The sequence below is a fragment of the Hypanus sabinus genome, chromosome 18 (assembly GCF_030144855.1).
Source record: "Hypanus sabinus isolate sHypSab1 chromosome 18, sHypSab1.hap1, whole genome shotgun sequence".
Lineage (NCBI taxonomy): Eukaryota > Metazoa > Chordata > Chondrichthyes > Myliobatiformes > Dasyatidae > Hypanus > Hypanus sabinus.
In genome coordinates this window covers 17,225,604-17,246,248 of record NC_082723.1, presented here as the reverse complement: position 1 = coordinate 17,246,248, position 20,645 = coordinate 17,225,604, and the positions used below count along the sequence as shown (strand labels likewise).

The window sequence follows — 20,645 nt, the reverse complement described above, 5'->3', positions numbered from 1 at the left end:
CTTCCTTCCTAACTCCCTGTAGTATATTTTCAGAACTTCCTCCCTTTTTCTACCTATGTTGTTGATACCAATATGTACCACAACCTCTGGCTGTTCTGCTTCCCGCCTGAAGATATCGCGGACGCAATTAGAAACATCCCAGACCCTGGCACCTGGGAGGCAAACTACAATCTGCATTTCTTTCCTGCATCCACAGAATTGCCTGTCTGACCTCCTAACTATAGAGTGCCCTAATATTGCTGCCTTCTTCCTTTCCCTACCCTTCTGAGCCACAGGGCCAGACTCTGTGTCAGAGGCACAGCCACTATTGCTTCTCCCAGGTAGGTCCCCCACCCAACAGTACCCAAACAGGAATACTTATTGTTAAGGGGGATGGCCACAGGGCTGACTCCTGCCCTTCCCTCTCCTGTCTGTTACCCATTGATCTGTCTCCTGAGGCCCCAGTGTGACTATTTGCCTATAGCTCCTCTCTATCACCTCCTCACTTTCCCTGACCAGACAAAGGTCATCGAGCTGCATCTCCAGTTCCCCAACTTGGTCCCTAAGGAGCTTCAGCTCAACACACCTGGTGCACATGTGGCTGTCCAGGAGACTGGGAGTCTCCCAGACTTCCCATTTCTGACACCCAGTACAGATATACTTACTGTTTCTATTCCTCACAGGTAATTTACCTTGCCCTGACCTGTTATCGCTGAAGCCCGAATGAGCCAAAGCCCTACCACTCTGCTTCAGATCACTTCGTTGATGACCGCTCTGCTAGGCAGAGTCTCCCTTTTATGCCTGAACTTCCCTGCTATCTAACTCAAGATTGGTGCTCCAGTTATAGCTGCAGATAGGCCACATACAATGAACAAACGCTCTCGAAGTTCCCTTTTTAAATAACTGCTGCCGACCTGCAAGGAATCCCACTTGGTAATGCACTGTTGACACCGTCGAAAGGCCACGTACAAGTTGAAAGTAACTTTAAAGTCTGATTTCAAATGATTATGCCAACGTTCTAGTCATACAAACTTGCCTACTTGGGACATCTCATCTCTTTTTATGACACCATCAAATATAGTATTGATTTTCAAGGAAGATGCAGAGGACTACCACATGCTTTGCACAGAATATTTTTATTTAAACTAGTTTGTAAAAGAGATGAGAATTTATTCTGCAAAATTGTGTGCCCAATCAATTGTGGTCATGAGAAACAATCCAAAAAATGACAGTGTTAACATTTCTGTCTTGTAGAACTTCCCTGCAGTCTGTTCTGCAACATGCAGCTTTTATGTTCCTTTACCTACGTTTGCTCATTCTCTTTTTGCCACCTTTAATCTATTAACCAGCTGCCATCATTTAAAGCATACACCCATGGCAACCCTGGCCTCAGCCTTCAGACATGTTCTCCTCATCAGATTGATCCCACCCCTTTCCACTCTACAACTTAAAAACTAAACTATTTTAAATTTCCCAGTTCTGACAGTCTGTAGTCTGTAAAGCATTAACTGCTTCTCTTCCTGCTCATGCTGCCCAATCTTCTGATGGTTTCTGGCATTTTCTGTTTTTATTTCAGTTTTCTAGTTTTCTTCTGATTTTCATTTGGCCAAATTGGACATTTCCCAAATACTCCCATTGGAAGCACTGCAATTTACCACTTGAAAGTGAAATATGTCCCAGATCTCAGCACATGTGCTGTCAAATCCATGGCACCAAAATGGGTTCTTCAGCCGATTCCACCTCATCATGCCAACTGTGATGCTCGCCTACCACTCCAAATCCATTTGTCTGCAGTTAGCATATTTCCTTTTGTGTCTTTCTTATCAAAGTACCTGTTCAAATACCTTTCAAGCAGTCTAATGTATTTCTCTTCACCAGCTCCACCGGCAGCTTGTTCCAGATATTCATTTGCCTCTTTGAAAAATGTAGCCTCAGATATCCTTTAAGTTCTTCCTCTCTCACTTTAAATCCGTGCCATTTGATGATCTATACCACCTACACCCCTCATAATTTGATAAACCTCAAGATAGTTACTGCTCAGCCAAGTTACAGCACGAATAAACCCAGCCTACCCAAACTCCCCCTCTCTCCAAGCAACATCCTGTAAATCTCTTTTGCAGTCTGTCCGTTGCTACCACATCCTTCCTGTTACATGGTGATCAGAACCATCACATATTCTGTGTGGTCTGAGAAGTATTTCATAGGACAGCAACAAGAAGACTTGAATCTTATACTCAATTCTTCAACTTATCAAGGTAATCCAACAGACACCCTTTTCACTATTCTGTTCATCTGTGCTATGTCTTTGGGGGAGCTATGGACTTGCACCCCCAAGATCTCTCTGTACATCAATGATCGCAAGGTCCCTGCCATTTATTCTGTACATCCTACCAGAATTGGTGCATTATCTCACACTTGTCCCACATTTTCTCAAGGGAATCAAAAGGTTGGTAATGTCCATTCACTCTGCCAGCAGACCCTAAATGTACCTTTAGCATAGGATCCAAAACCCCATTGATTTCTATACGATCAGCAAGCAAAGGAAAAGTCTAAATACTTGTTTTAAAAATCCTTACATTTATTTACACTCCCTGGTTCATTAAGAATGCTTAAGTGCTTTCAGCTACCTTTAAAAAAATTATTTACTTCAACTTCCATCACTCTCCTCAACCAAGGCTGTGTAAACCAGTGATAACATGCTGCGGAACTTCAGGAGACAGACCAATTAGAATGCCACTCACATCCAGATAAACTATGTGCAGGCATAGGGATTTATGGATGGTAATTCCAGGCCAGAGGTTCAGGCTATCAAGACCTGGCATGAAATAATTTCAGTGTTGTGATTTCTGATTAAGTTCTTCTTCAGTTACAGTGCCTATAAAAGTATTCAACCCCCCCCCCCCACTAAGAAGTTTAAATGTTTTATTGTTTTACAACATTGAATCACAGTGGATTTAATTAGGCTTTTTTGACACTGATCAACAGAAAAAGGCTCTTTTCTGTCAAAATGAAAACAGATCACCACAAAGTGATCTAAATTCATTACAAATATAAAACACAAAATAGTTGATTTCATAAGTATTCACCCCCCCCCCCCCCTTTAATATGACACACCACTGGTGCAGCCAATTGGTTTGAGAAGTCATGTAATTAGTTAAATGGAATTCACCTGTGTGCAGTCATGGTGTTTCAATTGATTGTAGTAAAAATACACCTGGCTCAGTATCCAGGCAAAAACAACACCAAGGAGACAAAAGAACACCCCATGCAACTGTGTGAAAAGGTTATGGAAAAACATAAGTCAGGAGATAGATGCAAGAACATTACCAAGTCACTGAATACCCCTTGGAGTACAGTTAAGTCGATCATCGTGAAATGGAAAGAATAAGGCACAGTTGTAAATCTGCCTAGAGCAGGTCATCCTCAAAACTGAGTGACCGTGCAAGAAGGGGACTAGCAAGGGAAGCCACCAAGAGACCTGTGACAGCCCTGGAGGGGTTAAATACTTCAGTGGCTGAGATGGGAGAGAATGCACATACAACAACTGTTGCCTGGGTGCTTCACCAGTTGCAGCTTTACAGAAGAGTGGCAAAGAGAAAGCCATAGTTGAAAAAAACACTCACATGAAATCTCAGCTAGTGTTTGCCAAAAGACATGCACAAGTCTCTGAAGTCAGCTGGAAAAAGGTTCTGTGGCCTACTGAAACCAAAATTGAGCTTTTTGGCCATCAGACTAAATGCCACATTTGGCATAAGTCAAACACTCCAACGTGTGATGCACAACACCATGGGGATGCTTCACTGCAGCAGCCTCTGGAAGGCTTAAGAAGGAAGAGGATAAAATGAATGCAGCAAAATAAAGGGAAATCCTGGAGGAAAACCTGATGCAGTTTGCAAGAGAACTGCGACTTGGGAGAAGATTTGTTTTCCAGCAAGATAATGACCCCAAGCATAAAGCTAAAGCTACACAGGAATGGCTTAAAAACAACTAAGTTAATGCCCTGGAGTGGCCAAATCAGATTCCAGACCTCAATCCAATTGAGAATTTGTGGCTAGACTTGAAAAAGGTTGTACACTCACAATATCCATACAATCTGACAGAGCTTGATCAGTTTTGTAAAGAAGAATGGGGAAAAGTTGCAGTGTCCAGATGTGCAAAGCTGATCGAGACCTATCCACACATTGAGGCTATAATTGCTGCCAAAGGTGTATGTACTAAATACTGACTTGAAGGGGGTGCATAATTGTGCAATCAAGTATTTTGTGTTTAATAACTAATAAATTTTGACCAATTTGTAGAAATTTGTTTTCACTTTGACGTAAGTCTTTTCTGTTGATCCATGTGAAAAAAGCCAAATTAAATCAACTGTGATTCAATGGTGTAAAACAATAAAACATGAAAACTTCCAGGGGGGGTGGTGAACACTGTTTACAGGCACTGTACATATATTAAAAAAAACACTTCTGTATACTTCCTCCACTTTGTTGGAAGTGAAATGTCAAGCATGGACCTTTTAATAGTTAAGGGAATAATTGTTATACTGTTGATGTACCTTATCAATAAATAATAATTAATAATGAGGCATGCAGTCCACTCAACTGAACTGTCCCAATATAATAAAGATATTTATGAGAAATCATTTGAATCATCCACATTTGTACAATATATTACTGTTGTATTGTCCATCTGAATTGGTTAATTCCATATTTTGCAATCAGAAAATATGATAGTCACCTGAAAATATCTTAAGAGCAGCCACTTGAACAGAGACCAATCAAACTGAATGGACTCTGAATGGGAGTTCAATGTGGAAGAAGTCCAGGGCTGGGTCTGCCAGCCACTGTCTGGCTGTAAAGGCAGCAGCTGGGATCAAACAATGTGATGTAGGAGAAAAAAACAAAACACTTCAGAACTGGGTTACCACATATACTGTAGATGTTGTATAGCACAGGTAGCCAGGAGAGAGTTACATACTTTAAGACAAGAGAGGACGGATTTCATGTGTATGGACATCAAGCAGCTTCATGTGAGCTGACCATGCTGGGATACAGTATTCCACTGCTGAAACGCAGAGAACAATAGCACATGACAAAGCATGTGACTATTTGCTACTAATATGGTTCCAACCAATACGGTTCCCCAAAATGATCATTTAGTTATTTTACAGTGTTTAACGAAAAACAGTGGTTAAATCTCACATCTGCACTTGTAAAGCATTTTTCAGCAAAAGGAGCGGTCAGAGTGCAAAAACGAGCCTTGGCATCTAGCTGGGGAGGGGGGGGGAACTTGCTTGGACCCCCTTTCTGGATAGCCGTCCAATGTTCCTTAAAGGAGAAGGTGCAGCTGAAAATATTTCTGGGTGAAGATAGAATCTGATGCAAGTTATGTTCTAACAAAGCAAAATAGCATTCATTTTCCCAGAATCTCACACGAATAATCAGTAATCAGGAAAGTTATATTCAGGAGCCACGGAGGAGTAGCCCTGCTTAAGCAGAAAGTTCCTTTAAATAAAATGTAACCGATTTCTCAATAAATAGTTAACTTTTAGTTAAGATCAAAGTACCAAATAACATTTACTTAAACTTAGAATCAGAGAGCACTACTGCACAGAAATAGGCCCTTTGGCCCATGTAGCCTATGCCAGCCTGGTTTTCTACCAAGTCCAATCTACCTGTACCCTGATCACAGCCCTTCACACCTCTCCCTTCCGTGTATCTATCCAAATATCTCTTAAATGTTACAAAGCCTGCATGCACTCACCCTCTCTATATCCCTCACAATTATGTAGACCTCTATAAGACCTCACCTCATATTCCTATGCTGAAGGGAATAAAGTCCTAACCTATTCAACCCATCCTTGTATGTCAAATCCTCAAAAATCCCAGCAACATCTGCATAAATGTACTGCACTCTTTCAAGCTTATTGATTTATTTTCTATAGGTAGGTGATCAGAACTGCACATAATACTTGAATTTTGGCCTCACAAGCATTTTATACAACTTCAACGTAACATCAATATTTCTGTACTCAAAGTTCTGATTTATGAAGGCCAATGTGCAAAAAGCTGTCTTTACAATCCTCTTCACTTGTGATGTCCTATTCCAGGAATTAAGAATTTGTATTCCCGGATCTTTTTGTTCTAATGTACACCTCACAGCCCTAAATTACTGTTTAAGTTTTACCCTGGTTTGTCTTTCCAAAGTGCAATACCTCACACTTGTTTGCAATGAATTCTATCTGCCACTTTTCCCCCCAAATGGTCCAGATCACTGGTGTGGATAACAGACTACCTTCATACAATGCTTTCAATGATTGTGTCCGCCAAATCTTCAACTTTATTGTAACATTCAAGATTGTTGTCGATGCCTTCAAATTCTTCAAAGTCCCAAACTTGTTGAAGTAGTGAAATCATTTCATTTTCAATTCCAGCTGTTTCTGGCATCTCCAAGCCTGGATGCTTGGAACTGCAGTGAGCAAAACAGCTCTGAGTTGTCTTATTGCTTATTTCTCAGCCAACTATAAGTGACAAAAATCATTGCTTTTGAACATAAACACATGCAACTGACACTATTTAAGAAGTGTCTGCTTCAAGCATGGTGTAACTGTTCAGCAATAGTCTTCTGTTCCTATGTCCCAATAATGTGGCAAAGTGTCCCAAATAAAGTAAAGGAATCCCAGCTATTTTCTCAATTAGGTTTTGTTCCTAAGAGTTGTCCCAAATAAACATGCCCCGATTAACTGATAGCCCAATTAACCAGGATCCACTGTTTATCTGGAGTATTATACAATCTTCTCACTATTTACCCACGACTGATATTGAGCTTATTGCCCTATATTTTCCCATTTTATTTTTAGAACCTTATTTAAACAACTGAACAATATTAGCCATCTTCCAGTCTTCTGGCGCCTCACCTGTGGGCTCAGGACATTTTTAATATTTCTGTGATGGTCCTTGTAACTTCTGCACTAGCCTCCTATAAGCTTCAAGGGGATACTTTGTAAGGCCCTGAGGATTCATCCACCCTAATTCACCTCAAAAGTGCAAGAACCTCCTCTTCTCTAATCTAGATACAGACTATGACTTAAGTACTTTTTTTGCCTCAGTTCAATAGACTCTGTCTGTCCCCTGAGTAAATACAGAGGTAAAAAAAATCATTTACGATCTCTCCCATCTCTCACTTCCATGCTGATCTTCAAGAGGACAAGTTCATCCCTTGCTATCCTTTTGCTCTTAATATAGCTATTGAAGGCCCTAGGATTCTGTTTCATATTGTGGTCTGCCAAAGCAACCTCATCTCCTCTTTTAGCCTCCTGATTTGTCTCTTGTCTTCTCTTGCATTTCTTACTTTTGTGCGCTTTACTTGATCCAACTGCTTATACCTGGTATGCACCTCTTTCTTTTCGTATACCAGGGCCTTAAGTTTCCTCAAAAACTAAGGTTCCCTAAATCTGGTCTCTTATTCTTACAGGAACAAACAGGTTGTGTCTTATCCCTTTCAGACCAATGCATCTCCTAATACACATTTTAACAAAAGTAATGCTTGAAAAATGCATAAATTTATCCAATTTCATCAAGCTCTAGATTCTAAAGTCAGCCATTCATAATACAAAACAGAGAGCATCATTACAAAAGGCACATGACAAAGTGAAGAAGGAGGGGGGAGGGGCCCTATAAAGAAGGTGGGAGAGGGGGAAGGTGCAGGTGAACAACCAATCAGAGGAAAGATCAAGGAGTGGGGGAGGGGAAGCAGGGATGGGATAGGCAGGAGAGGTGAAGAAGGAATGTAAGGGGAAAGCACTACAGGTAGTAGAAGAAGGCAGAATCATGAGAGAGAGGCAGCTGGAAGAGGAGGAAGAGTGAAAGTGTGATGGGGAAGGGAGAGGGAGGGAATTACCGGAAGTTGGATAATTCGATGTTCATGCCAAGGGGCTAGAGACTACCCAGACGGTATATGAGATGTTGCTCCTCTAACTTGAGTCTGTCTCCATCTCTGGAGACAGACTGTCCACTGACATCTTCTATAAACCCACTGGCTCCCATAACTACCTTGATTATACCTCTTCCCACCCTGCCAAATGTAAAAATGCTAATCCCTATTCCCAGTTCCTCCATCTCTGCCGCATCTGCTCCTAGGATGAGGCTTTCCATTCCAGGACATCTCAAATGTCCTCTTTCTTTAAGAATCATGGTTTCCCTTCTGCCGTCATCAATGATGCCCTCACCCGCATCTCCTCCATTTCCCGCACTTCAGCCCTCACCCCATCCTGCTTGGATTGTATTGGCTCTTGGATTGTATTCATTAAAGTATAGAAGAATGAGAGGGAATCTCATAGAAACATTTCGAATGTTGAAAGGGTTCTATAGAGTAGATGTGGAAAGGCTGTTTCCCTTGGTGGGTGAGTCCAGGACAAGAGGTCACAGTCTTAGAATTAGAGGGCATCTATTTAAAACAGAGATGAGGAGAAATCTTTTCAGCCAGAGGGTCGTGGATTTATGGAATTCGTTGACACATACAGCTGTGGAGGCCCAATCATTGAGTGTGTTTAAGGAGGCGATTGACAGGTATCTGATTAGTCAGGGTATCAAGGGATATGGGAAAAAAGCCAGAAATTGAAACTAGACGGGAGAATAGTTTACCTCATGGTGGAGTGGCAGAGCAGACTCGATGGGCCAAATGGCCTACCTCTGCTCCTTTGTCTTGTGATCTTCCATCACCACACCAGGGGACCGTGTTCCTCAGGGACACGTGATCTTCCATCACCACAACAGGGACCAGCCTCCGGATCAAGCATATTATCCTTTGCGACTTCTGCCACCTTCAACAGGACCCCACCACTAAGCAAATCTTTCCCTCTCTACCCCTCTCTGGTTTTCACAGGGATCGTTCCCTCCACGACTGCCTGGTTCACACGTCCCTCCCCACAGATCTCCCACCTGGTACTTATCCCTGCAAGCGTAAGTGCTACACCTGTCCCTACACCTCCTCTCTTACCAACATTCAGGGCTCCAAACAGTCTTTCCAGGTCATCTGGGGTCATCTATTGCATCCGATGCGGCCTCCTCTACATTGGCGAGACCTGATACAGACTGGGGGACCACTTTGTCGAGCACCTCTGCACTGTCCACCACAATAGACAGGATCTTCCAGTTGCCACCCACTTCAACTCTACTTCACATTCCCATTTGGATATGTCCATACATGGCCTCATTCTATTGCCATGATGAGGCCAAACTCAAGTTGGAGCAGCAACATCTCATATACCGTCTGGGTAGTCTCCAGCCCCTTGGTATGAACATAGAATTCTCCAACTTCCAATAATTCTCTCCCTCTCCCTTCCCTTATCACACTTTCACTCTGCCTCCTCTTCTAGCTGCCTATCACCTCTCTCATGATTCTGCCTTTTTCTACTACCCATAGTTACCCTTACATTCCTTCTTCACCTCTCCTGCCTATACCCTCCCTGCTTCCCCTCCCCCACACCTTGATCTTTCTTCTGATTGGTTGTTCACCTGCACCTTCCCCCTCCCCCCACCTTCTTTATAGGGCACCTGCCCCCTCCTTCTTCAGTCCTGATGAAGGGTCTCGGCCCGAAATGTTGATTGCTCATTTCAACGGATGCTGCCCAACCTGCTGAGTTCATCTAGCTTGTTTGTATGTGTTGATTTGACCATAGCATCTGCAGTGTAATTTGTGGTTAGGAAATATTCAGCAGGTCAGCTAGCATCTGTGGTAAATGAGTTAATATTTCATCAGAACTTGGTAAAGTTAGAAAATAAGTGTGCTTTACACAGAACGAACAGTAGGAGAAATGGGGTTGGGGAGGGGTATGTGTCTGTCTTAAGGTCCAGACCAAGACAGAATAAATGTCAGAAAGTGTTTGTCTCAGCCAAGAAAGGCTGACGTAAGCTGGTTATTCACAATTCGTCTGTCTGGAGGAAGCATAAATAAAAGGAACTGAATGGCAGCACGAGAGAAAAGAATGCAGAACATGAGGTTAAGTACTTAGCAGTTGCTAAGAATCGACACAATGGAAAATGAATTATCGAGGAGCTGAATCAGCAGCAAAGAAGAAAGAAAAATTGAGTTCAAGTTACAAATTCTGATATATTCAAGAAGACTGGTTATCTGAGATCGTTGTTTAAGCCCCCCCGAGACTCTACTGTGACAAATGGGAAGAAGTCAGAAGTTTATGTCAGGCTTCATTGTGACAGTGCATGAGTTCAGAAGGTAAAAAGGGCACACTCACAGTGTGGTGGAAAATTAAACTCATAGCAACAGCTACTATGAATAGTAGAACTCTAGGGAGAGGAATGTAGGAGTACAGGTCTATACTTTGTGAAAGCAGCATCACAGGTAGACAGAGTGGTGAAAAAGGCATTTAGCATGCCAGCCTTCAGTCAGGCCATTGAGTATAGGAGTTGGCACATTACGTTGCAAATGTATAGGTAGTTGCTACGGTTGCACTTGGAATACTATGCATAGTTTTGGTCAACCTGTTGTAGGAAAGATGTGGTTAAACTAGAAAGAGTATAAACAGATTTAAGGTTATTTCTAGGACTAGAGGCCTTAAGTGAAAGGCTAGATCTTTATCTGGCCCCTACCAGGAAGGCCTCAAAACTTTCTGTTTCTTTCTGAACACCAGAGCCAACCAGGTCCCTGCCACCACCACCATCTAGCAGAAATTTCTCCTTTGGCTCTTCCTACTTCCTTCAAAAAAGGTGTAGTCATGGGCACTCCCATGGGTTCCAGCTATGCCTGCCTTTTTGTCTGTCCCAAGCCTACACTGGTGCCACTCCCCCACTCTTCCTATACTACATCAACAACTGCATTGGTGCTGCTTCATCAATTTTGCCTCCAACTTCCACCCTACCCTCAAATTTACCTAATCCATTCCTGATATCTCCCTCCCCTTTCTCGATCTCTCTGTCTCTATCTCTGGAGACAGCTTATCCATTGATGTCTATTACAAACCCACTGACTCTCACAGCTACCTAGACTATACCTAGTCCCACCCTGCTACTTGTAAAAATACCACCCCCTTATCTCAATTCCTCTATCTCCATTGCATCTGCGCTCAGAACGAGGCTTTTGATTCTAGAACAAACGAGATGTCCTTCTCCAAAGAAAGGGGCTTCCCTTCCTCCACCATCAATGCTGCCCTCAACCGCATTTCTTCTATTTTGCACACGTCTGCCTTCACCCCATCCTCCCGCTACCCCACCAGGGACATCCTCTTGTCCTCACCTACCACTCCACCAGCCCCTGCGTCCAGCACATAATTCTCTGTAACTTCTGCCATCTCCAACAGGATCCCACCACCAAGCACATCTTTCCATCCCCCCCATTTTCTGCGTTGCGAGGGATCGCTCCATACGTGATTCCCTTCTTCACTCGTCCTTCACCAATGATCTTCCTCCTTCACTTATCGTTGCAAAGGGAATAAATGCTACCCCTGCCCCTACACCTCCTCCTTCCCTACCACGGGCTTGTATATCGGTGAGACCTGATGTAGATTGGGAGAAGCTTCGCCAACGCTCCATCTGCCAGAAAAAGCGGGATGTCCCAGCAGCCACCCATTTTACTTCCACTTCCCTTTACGACATGTCAGCCCATGGCTCCTCTACTATCGCGATGAGGCCACACTCAGGTTGGAGGAGCAAAACCTTATATTCCATCTGGGTAGCCTCCAACCTGATTGCACGAACATCGATTTGTCAAACTTCCAGTAATGCCACCCCCCCTCCCTCCTTCACCATTCTCTATCCCCTTTCCCCCCCTCACCTTATTTCCTTGCCTGCCCATCGCCTCTCTCTAGTGCTTCTCCCCCTTCTTCCTCTCCTCCATGGATTTCTGTCCTCTCCTATTAAGATTCCCCCTTCTCCAGCCATGTATCTCTTTCACCAATCAACTTCCCACCTCTTTACTTCCCCTCCCCCTCCCAGTTTCACCTATCATCTTGTGTTTCTTTCGCCCCTATCCACACCTTCTAACTCTGACTCCTCATCTTTATTTTCCTCCAGTCCTGCTGAAGGGTGTTGGCCTGAAACGTCGACTGTGCTCTTTTCCATAGATGCTGCCTGGCCTGCTGAGTTCCTCCAGCATTTTTGTCCGTGTTGCCTAAATCTTTATACCTTGATACCTAGGTGAATGAGGGGTGTCCTTTCAGAAATGTTTATAATTATGAGAGGCACAAATTAAGGTGAATGGTAACAATCTTTTCCCCAGGGATGTGAAGAGCAAAATTAGGGTGCGTAAATTTAGGGTGAGAGGGTAAGATACAAAAAGGACCTGAGATGCAACATTTTCACACAAAGGGTGATTAGTAGATGGAAAGAGCTGCCAGAAAGAGTGGTTAAAGCAGATACAATAAGATGTATTTGAGTAGGTACATAGAAGGGCAGGGCTAGAGGGATATGGTTTGAATGAAAGAAATTGCAACTGGCTGGGTGAGCCAAAGGACCCGTATCAGTGTTGTATTGTTCTATGTCTCTTACTCAGGTTCACCCTATGGATTGAGCAAAGGTGTTCTGTAAAACTATTACCAATCTGCATTTAGTTTTTCCAGTGTAAAATCTACTGCAATTTTACAGACTCCCTAAGCTATCTCAAGTACACCTCTTCCCACCCTACTTCTTTATATTTGTCCTGTTTCTCTAGCTTCATCATTATCAGCACATGCAAAACATTTTCCACATCAGTACGTCCCTTTCCTTAACAGGTACTTTTCCTCCACCAAAGTTGACGAGGTTCTCAATCAGTCTGTTCCATTACCCACACAGCTCTTTTGCCTCTCTTCTCTCACCCTGAGCAAATATGAGATTCCATCCTGATCCAGTTCAAAAGATCAAATTTCAAGCTAACATTACAGTTCAATCTAAAAATGAAGATTTAGCAGCATAGCATTTTCAAAACATCACAGACACAAAATGCTGGAGGAATTCAGCAGGCCAGGCAGCATCTAGGAAAAGAGTACAGTTGACATTTCGGGCCTAAGCTCTTTGGCAGTACTGGAGAAAAAAGCTGAGGAGTAGATTTAAAAGCTGGGCGAGGGGAGCCTGGGCAAGAAACACAAGGTGATAGGTGAAACTTGGAGGAGGAAGGATGAAAGAAGGGGGGAAGAGCACCAGAGGGAGGCGTAGCCGGCAAGGAGATAAGGTGAGAGGGAAAATGGGATAGGAAATGGTAAAGGAAGGGATGTGGGGGGCATTATCAGAAGTTTGAGAAATCAATGTTAATGCCATCAGGTTGGAGGCTAGCCAAACAGAATACAAGGGACTGTTCCTCCAATCTAAGTGGGGCCTCAACACAACTGTGGAGGAGGCCATGGATGGACATATCGGAATGGGAATGGGAAGTGGAATTAAAATGGGTGGCTACTGGGAGATCCTGCTTTTTCTGGCTGACGGAGCATAGGTGCTCGGCAAAGCTGTCTCCCAATCTACATCAGGTCTCACTGATGTACAGGAGGCCATACAGGGAGCACTGGACACAGTAAATGACCTCAACAGACTTACAGGTGAAGTGTTGCCTCACCTGGAAGGGCTGTTTAGGCCCTGAATGGTAGTGAGGGAGGAGGTGCAGCACTTGTTTCGCTTGCAAGGATAACTGCCAGCCAGGAGGGAGGTCAGTGGGGAGGGGCGAGTGGACAAGAGAGTTTGGTAGGGAGCAACCCCGGCAGAAAGCAGAAGTGCGGAAGGGGGTGAGTGAAAGATGTGCTTTGAGGGTGGACATAATTCTCCAAAACTTCCGCCACCTCCAACAGGATCCCACCACTAAGCACATCTTTCCCTCCCCCCTACTTTCCGCTTTACGCCAATCTGATGGCATGAACATTGACTTCTCAAACTTCCAGTAATGCCCCCACCCTCCCTCACCATTTCCCATCCCCTTTTCCCTCTCTCACCTCATCTCCTGCCCACCCATCACCTCCCTCTGGTGCTCCCCCACCTCTTTTTCTTTCTTCCATGGCCTCTGTCTCTTTGACCAATCAACTTCCCAGCTCTTTACATCATCCTTCCCCCGCCAGGTTTCACCAGTCACCTTGTGTTTCTCTCTCCCCTCACCCCACTTTATAATCTACTCCTCAGCCTTTTCTCCAGTCCCGCTGTAGGGTTTCGGCCCAAAAAGTCAACTATACTCTTTTCCTAGATGCTGTCTGGCCTGCTGAGTTCCTCCAGCATTTTGTGTGTGTTGCTTGGATGTCCAGCATCTGCAGATTTTCTCTTGTTTGTGATAGCATTTTCAAAAATAATATTTAAATGCAATTGTAAAGTCTGAAACATAAAACATTTTAGCAATCTCAATTAAAACAAATAAAATTTTAGAAAATTATGGATAAGTTAAAAAATCTTTCAGTAACTTTATGTTATTAATTAAGTTACCTATTTTACTAAAATTCAGTACTTGATCATACAAAGATAAATTTGGTTGAAGGTTCCTAGTATGCTGCAATGCGCCTATCTGCAGATTAAAGAGTAACTGATGTGATGCTCTCAAATACTTGTCAACAACACCCATTAGCTCCTCATTAACAGTGGTTACATGTAAATACTTAAGACAAAAATGCATTAGTACAACAATTCAGATAGAATTACTGTCTTCAATAGACAACTTGAGAAAATAGGGGAGGAAAATTGTTGAAGTGTTTACCAATGGAAAACACTTAAACAATAGAATATAAATTAAACATTGTAAGAGTAACTGATGTGATGCTCTCAAATACTTGTCAACAACACCCATTAGCTCCTCATTAACAGTGGTTACGTAATTAAACATTGTAAAATTAAACATTGTAAGCAATGGTCACTCTTAGAAACTCTATGACACAGATTCTACACACACTCCATGTGGAGTCTTGAATATCCTTATTAAAAATAATTCCACTCATTCCACATCAAAGGACACTAAAGTGTTTTTGTATGATGAGGTGCATACCATTGGAAATGCAGACAAAGAATTTCAGTTTATCTTTCCCTCCCTGTGTGAGAGAGACCGAGTTCAAATGCAGCAGCTCATTGTTGCCCAAGTAACAATTTGCTAATTCAGCACAGACCAGGTTCAAAATGGGACCTTTTGGCTCAGTAGGAAATGCCTTTTCCCACTCAGCTTTTGGAGGTACTGATTAATTCCTTCTGGCTTGAAAGAAGTCTGCGCACAGTTCGTAGCTGGAGGTGGAAATTAATTATGTATTTGGTTTTCAATGACAGCTTCAAAACCAAAATGAATACAACATTTACAGTACCAATAACCTGCTTTAGTGTAGCGCTACTGACACACACACAAAAAATCCAAAAACGCTTCTTTGGAATATATGCAGGGAAAATTAAAGATAAACAGGTGCAATTTTATTTTATACGTTAATGGAAAAATTCATTGAGAGATTTAAAGGTAAATTGCATTAGCCCTTAAAGAAAAATAATTGACAGAATAATGGCAAAAGATTTAGGGAATGCAACTGGCTGGATTGCTCTACAAAGGGCTGGTACTGTCAAAAGTTCAAAATAAATTTATTATCAAAGTACATTGCACCATATACAGCCCTAAGATTCATTTTCTTGTGGGCATACTCAGTAATAAATCCAAGAACCATAAGAATCAGATGAAAGACCACACCCATCAGGATAGACGAAAGAAAACAATGATATGCAAAAGACAACAAACAGTGCAAATACAAAAGAGAAACAAATAAATAAATAAGCAATAAATATTGAGAACGTGAGTTGAGGAGTCCTTGAAAGTGATTATGTATGTTGTGGGAACAGTTCAGTGATAGGTGTCGTCTGTTGGTGGCACAAACAGCTTTCTTCTATGCAGCAGTGATTCTGATTCTAACTAATTACAAATACACAATGCTCCTGATATTTCTGCCTCCGCCAGCAACTCCTGTGCCATCCACACAACCAGCAGTAATGCCAGGAGCATTATTCCATGTCGTTCCTGATCTCTACACTTGGCAAGATGCTCTTTTGTCATCCTCCTTCATAGTCTACTCACTCATGCCAATACTGATGCATTGGACTATCGATCTCCAGCTCTTTTGTTTAAAAGAAACTTCTATCTGTGAGTGAGGCCCACTGCCCGATGATCATAAACACAAGAGATTCTGTAGATGCTGGAAATCTATTGTGATGCACTAAATGCCAAAGAAACATACAAAATTATCATACTATGTTTGTGACACACAATAATATCCAAAGCAGAATGGAGTTACCCAAACTTTACTTTCCACCATTTACTCCACTCAAACTGATAATATACATTGTCTCTATTTGTATATCACGCCTTGACCAGACTCTCTATCTTCTGGCAACTTTTCCTTTCATATTTTGACCAATTGTGGCACCCAGAAATTGCTAAGAGTACTGCTGTGATTAAACCATTGTTTTAGAAAATATTGTACTTTCTTAGAAGTTTGTGAAGATTTGGCATGACATCGAAAACTTTGACAAATTTCTATAGATGTGTGGTGGAGAGTATATTGACTGGTTGCGTCAAAGCCTGGTATGGAAACACCGATGCCCTTGAACGGAAAATCCGACAAAAAGTAGTTGATACGGTCCAGTCCTCCCACCAACCAGCACATCAACTTGGAGGGCTGTCACAGGAAAGCAGCATCCATCATTAGGGACCCCCAGCATCTAAGTCATGCTCTCTTCTTGCTGCTGCCATCAGGAAAGTGGTACAGGAGCCTCAGGACTCACACCACCAGGTTCAGAAGCAGTTATTACTCCTCAACTATCAGGCTCTTGAACCAGAGAGGAGAACTTCACTCAACTTCATTTGCCCGTCACTGAACTGCTCCCACAACCTATGCACTCACTTTCAAGGACTCTTGTCTCATGCTCCTGATTTTTTATTATTATTATTAATTTTTATATCTTTTCTCAGCTCAAGCTGGTATGGACATAGCCAAGTGCACTCATTTCTCAAGTGCTACGAACTTTCAGATTGTTCTAGAGGTGTCTAACATTCTTTCTGGGAGATTTACGTAAATATTGCTGTGTAGGTCTAAATGTTTAATGCCATTGTGTAGTGACTATTGGGACAATGTATAGCCTGTTCATGTTCTATAGTCTTTCAACTTCCTCTTTTAATTCAGCATATTTCTGGCATTTTTCACTATTGATTTCTGTATATGATGTGTGCTTAGAATAGTTATGTCTATTAAGTAAGTAGTTCTTGCTTCTTTATCCTGTAATATTATGGATCGTCCTGTCTATGAAATAGATAGGTAGTAATATAAGTTTTGGGACTCTGACTCTAAAACTGAATCAGGCTTGCATTTATAGTAAAGTGTTATGAGTCTGTATTTTAAAGCACAATTCTGGTGAATGTTATTTGCTACTTGATTGTGCCTATGGAAGTAATCAGTTTGAGTTAAACTCCTGCAGGATCCTATAATGTGTTGGATTGTTTCTGATTTCCCTTGCCATTTTCTGCATTTATCATCTTGAATTTGTCTTTTATTATGTATTTTTGATCCTTTTTGTGTTAGCCACCTGGTCTTATGTTGCTACAAGGAACCCCTCTGCTTCTTAGAAGAGATCACCAACTCTGAGCCAGACACTTGATGCTTCCTTGTCAACATCTAGTCTCTTCAGATCACGGGGATATCTTCCATGGAGGGTCATGCTCTTCCAATTTCTTTCTTTAGGGATAATTTCTTCATTTTTTCTGGGTTGTGATTTCATTTAAGTTTCATGGTGTGTACTTAACAGAATTGTATATGCTTGAAATTATTAGTATTTTCTTATTGTACTTGCACAGTGGTTGGTGTGGTCTTTCACTGATTCTATTATGGTAATTGAATATGCCCGCAAGAAAATTAATCTCAGGTTGTATATAACTGACAAGATAATAAATTTAAGGGTCTCGGCCCGAAACGTCGACAGTGCTTCTCTTTATAGATGCTGCCTGGCCTGCTGTGTTCCACCAGCATTTTGTGTGTGTTATTTGTAATAAATTTACTTTTAACTTTGAACTTTAGAAAGGTTTATGACTTCCTTGCTTCCTGTGCACTATGCCAGGAACCCATAAACATTTAAAAAGGTATCATATCCCCAAATTTCTTGGTTCGTGGACCCCTTACATAACTGTGCCCAGGTTTAATATTATCGCTTTAATTCTTCCCACCAAAATTGAAAATTTGACACTTTCCAGCATGAATTTTTCTGCCACATTATCAATCCATTTCATCAACCTGTCCATATATCCTTTAAGTTTAAAGCTATGCTGTTCACAGCTCTCTTACAAATGAGGAAAATGCATCTTGCACACTGAAGACCAAGTTCTTAATTTAAAATAACTGTAGCTATATCACATATCCTAATAGAAACCACTAAACACTACCCTCGAAGTCCTAAAAAAAAGCCTTTCACTTCCTGCTACTTAGCCATTCTTAGGGCTGCCACAGTCCCTTTTTGTTCAATTACGTCATCAAGTCATACTGCATGAAAATAGGTCCCTCAGCCAACTCAGATGTGTACATCTTTCTGAGCTCGTCCCATTTGCCTGCATTTTTCACCATTCAGTCAATCTGGCTGTTGCTTTGGAACTTCATTGCCATATCCTCAGGTGTCCCAATACAATTATGAAAAATGTGCAGGTGTAGAATCTATAGATCCAAATAAATGCATCTAAATTTTTGAAACATTAGATCATCTTCAAACTGAGACACGTTAATGAATTAGCAACCTGTTAACGAGTTAATAATCTAGAGAGACTTTCAGTAAAGCAGTGCTCATAATTTCTGTTTAGGGTAATCCACCTCCTTGTACAAAAAATAAATTTCAGTTGAATGGGCATAAACTTAAAACTCATCCCATCCTCAATTCAGAAAAATAATACATTTTCCCATTTCAAATCTGCAATGCATTTTTGTAAATGTCAATCAACTCTATAAACCTGCAACACACACAAAATAATGCTGGTGGAATGCAGCAGCCCAGGCAGCATCTATAGGAAGAAGTACAGGTGACATTTTGGGCCAAGACCCTTTGTCGGATGCCCTTAACCCCTTAATTCCTGGTGGAGTCGTCGGGCTGCTGTCATGACAAGCTTTTTGCACCGTTCTTTTTGGTGATTGCTCATCGTACAGTGTGTCTTGGGCAACTGAAATCTGGTGGAGCCCATCCCTCTCCAGGTTTTTTTTTCTCAACCCGGCAGGGACGCGTTCGTGTTCTGAGTTCCGTGTTCTGGCCAGGAAGCCAGCTGGATTCGAACTCTGAACCTTTTGCCCCAAAGTCCAGCGCTGATACCAGCCAGTTTGCACAGTACTGTATGATGAAAAAGCAAGTACAAAAAGGAGCATTTTGTTCTCGAGTATCAATGAGCAAAAGCTTCACATTAAAAAGAAAAGCTGATTTATGAATACATTGCTGAAACTTGCAGTTTAAAATTTATTCTCTGTATTAAAGCCATAAAGAGAATTACCCACAACAAACTTAATTCACAACAAACTTTCACCAATTTAGAATAAGTTTTCTTTCTACAGAAATTATTTCTAAAAACATATATATCTGAATTAACAGTTGTTCAAAAAACAACTGAAATCAGAGGCAAAAACCTCACAAATTGTCAATAATTGTAAAATGATTTACCATTTTCCTCTCTTGCTTGAGCTCCTGGATATAGCGTGCCAGCTCTGCAAATATTAGTCCGCTCATGTTCTCAGCAATAACTTCATGCTGGCCTGCATAATCATTCATTTCATTCAGAAGAGTCTGAAATGCTCGGCAGGATGTGAATCTGAAATATATTCAGTTATATTTTAGTTGTTCAATCTAAATAAATTTATTCCTAATCTTTTAAATCTTGAAATCCAGGATTAGGATAAGGAAAACCTTACAGTAAAGGTAGTTCAAAATTTATCACAAGTTTGTGATTGAACACACCAGGCTTCCAAATATCCTAAAATTATGTTATGAATATTGCACAACTTCCTCCAAATGCATTTAGCAATTCATATCATCAGGCAACATGTCACTCAATACTGGAATTGAAGCAGAACTAAAGTTGAACATGCTTGACAACTGAACATTAATTTACAGTGCTGCCCATCACTCAATTAACTATGCCATACTATCATCAACTTCATTCAACAAAACAAAAATAAGAAGTATTGTTTTTACAAAAGGAGAAATAAAGGATTTCCCTAATATTAGGCATATCAGCAGCTTCTCAGAAGAAAGCTGCAATTTTGAAACATAGGCACTGATGTCAATTTAATGGAATAAGCTGTGCTGTAGCACTTTTAAATTGCCTTTAATGGTTTTCTTTGTTTTCTCTGTACTTTTCTCTAAAGTGTTTTAAAAATTATTAACCCCAGCCTTCATTACGATTTAACAGGAATGTTAGCAGTGAGCGAGACTTGACTGATCAAGTTTGAAATAGTACTGTTAGTTATTGAACATCTAATCCACTTACTAGGAGGTTTAATATTATGCTGTTAATTGTTTGCAGCTCAGATCCATCATAACTGGAATTCAAAACCAAAAGTAGGCCTCTGACAAAGAGGTGGAAAAGGGATCAAAAGTAAATCCATATTCTCCCTATCTTAGACACAGAGGAACAAAACCTTATCATCAAAGTAATTCTTAAAGTTTAATTTTTCCTTCAGCTAAGAACTGACATAACTGTGTTTCCATGAATAATTGAGGCTGATG

General features: G+C 41.4%; 1 protein-coding gene across 2 annotated transcripts in view; it reads right to left on the bottom strand.

Annotated features, from left to right (window-relative positions):
* The window catches only part of LOC132407361 (formin-binding protein 1), a 200,087-nt gene that overhangs the window by 111,429 nt on the left and 68,013 nt on the right, over positions 1-20,645 (bottom strand). For both annotated transcript variants that reach the window (XM_059993732.1, XM_059993733.1), the window contains exon 4: positions 19,581-19,728. In XM_059993732.1, the coding sequence (XP_059849715.1) occupies positions 19,581-19,728 (148 nt within the window). The remainder of the gene's footprint in view (positions 1-19,580; positions 19,729-20,645) is intronic.